The sequence below is a fragment of the Bison bison genome, unplaced genomic scaffold (genome assembly GCF_000754665.1).
Source record: "Bison bison bison isolate TAMUID 2011002044 unplaced genomic scaffold, Bison_UMD1.0 scf7180017864487, whole genome shotgun sequence".
Taxonomy (NCBI): domain Eukaryota; kingdom Metazoa; phylum Chordata; class Mammalia; order Artiodactyla; family Bovidae; genus Bison; species Bison bison.
In genome coordinates, this window is record NW_011495047.1 from 9467324 (window position 1) to 9469200 (window position 1877).

At 58.5% G+C, this 1877-nt stretch overlaps 1 protein-coding gene across 1 annotated transcript in view; it reads right to left on the bottom strand.

The window, feature by feature from the left end:
* The window catches only part of FOXP4 (forkhead box P4), a 35490-nt gene extending 33626 nt beyond the window's left edge, over positions 1–1864 (bottom strand). The window contains exon 1 of the mRNA XM_010863252.1: positions 6–1864. Coding sequence (XP_010861554.1) covers positions 6–105 — 100 coding nt within the window. The 5' untranslated portion in view covers positions 106–1864. The remainder of the gene's footprint in view (positions 1–5) is intronic.
* Between the last annotated feature and the right edge of the window lie 13 nt (positions 1865–1877).

The following is a 1877-nucleotide window of genomic DNA, read 5'->3' on the forward strand; positions in this document are numbered from 1 at the left end:
GCTACTGCCGCCGCCGCCGCCATCGGCCTGCCCGGAGAGGCTGCCCACGCCGTTCTGACCAGACGGAGCTGACCTGATTGTCTCCGAGGCGGATTCCACCATCATGTCGCTCTAGCGGGACCTGGAGAAGGAGGAGAGACGTGGGGGAGGGGCTGAGGCGCGAAGGCCGGACGGCGGGCCTGCAAGGGATGCCCCCAACACCCCCGTCCCCAAACAACACAGCTCCACCGAATCGGGGCGGCTTCTCCCTCTCAACTTCCTAGAGGCCGACCCTGGGACCCCTGCTGGGGCGCAGACCCTCCTAATGTCACCCTCCCCCCAGGCCCAGGTGAGGGCAGCTCCAGCCTGTAGCTGAGGCGCCCCCATTGCCCCATATTTCCTCGAGGGGGCGACGCCCCACCCCTAAACCAGTTCAGGCCTCTCCCTCCAGGCTAGCTTGTAAGGCAGAGCCAGGATGGGCAGGGGTCTGCAAGGACTTAAAAGCAGGTGAGGTATTCACTGGGAGCCACCATATTGCCTCCCCTCAACACCTGTGATGGCCGTTGTGTTTATTTCCCCCCAGACCCGGAGCTCCCCAAGGGCAGGGCCTCCTTTCCTGGCTGCAGCACAGGCAGCTGCCGTCTGCACAGCTTCCACCACTGGATGCCAGTCCCTCAGCTGGGCCTGGAGCTGCCTCCGGGACGCGGGGCAGCCGGTGGTCCAGCCTCCCTGACCGTCCATTCTAAGGCCCTCAGCCCAGCGCCTTGCCCAAAGCTGATTCTCGGTGTTTACTGTCTCTACAGGCACCCAGACCCCTTCTCACAAGAATCGTGGGAGACCGTTCCTTTCGTCCTGATTTTACAGATGGGAAACCGAGGGTCCAGAGCATCAGAAGATTTACCCAAGGCCGAGCCAAGGCCTGAATCCTGTGTCTTCTTCCCCCATGTCCCCAAACTGCCTCTCAAGCAGTGGCAAAAACATGCTCAGAAGGACAAGAGGGTATGACTGGGATGGTCAAGGCCAGCAAGGAGGGGCCCTGCGGTTCCTTCTGTATCTCATGGAGGGTGCACTAGCTCAGATACCTGTTACACAGACCGAAGCAGATGGGGGGCTTCAGTGGGCAGAGCTGTTCTCAAAGGCTGGGGTCTCCAGCTATTGCCAAAGCCACAGTCCCTGGAGAGGAACATTGATTTCAGCCAACAAGACACAGTTGGTACCCACTACTGATCTCTGACAGGAGTCTTAACCTCCCTAAATCTCAGTTTCTTTGTCTGTAGAAGGAATTTCTCCCAGCCTCAGAGTCCCGTGAGGAGTAAATAAACCAGCACACACAAATCGCCTGCAGAATTAAGGTCCAACAAATGATTGGTCCCTTCTTCACCTGCCCTCTATTTGTAAGGGTGAAGGCCCTGGGCTTGGAGAGGTCGAAGACTTGGCCCAGATCACACAGTGATCAAAGGGTGGAAGCCAGTCGGTGATCTTTCCTCCCCTTCTTGATTCCCTTTTGGCCTTTGCAGACCCCACAGACACATGGAGTCCCTGACCCAATACCTGGGTGCGGGTGGGCTTTAATAGACCAACGGCTGGAAGAGACTGACTGCCCTAGTTTCTTCTCCAAAGAGGCAGCCCCCAAATTCTCTTTCACTCTGGAAGAATTCTTTCCCGTCACCCTACTGAGCCCCTTGCTGTTTCTGCCCCACTGTCTCAGAATGGGAAGGACAGTGAGGGTATGGGGGATCTGCGGGGCTAGAGCACTGCTGAGGGCCCCTGGAGAGGCCACCAGTCCACGTGTGGCACATCACACCTGCTCTTGTGCGGCCCCCTGGGTGACCCTGCGCTGCTGGAGTGTCCCTTTTTCTCTGCGTGTTCCCAAGGGCTTTTTACAATCCACCCCCCCC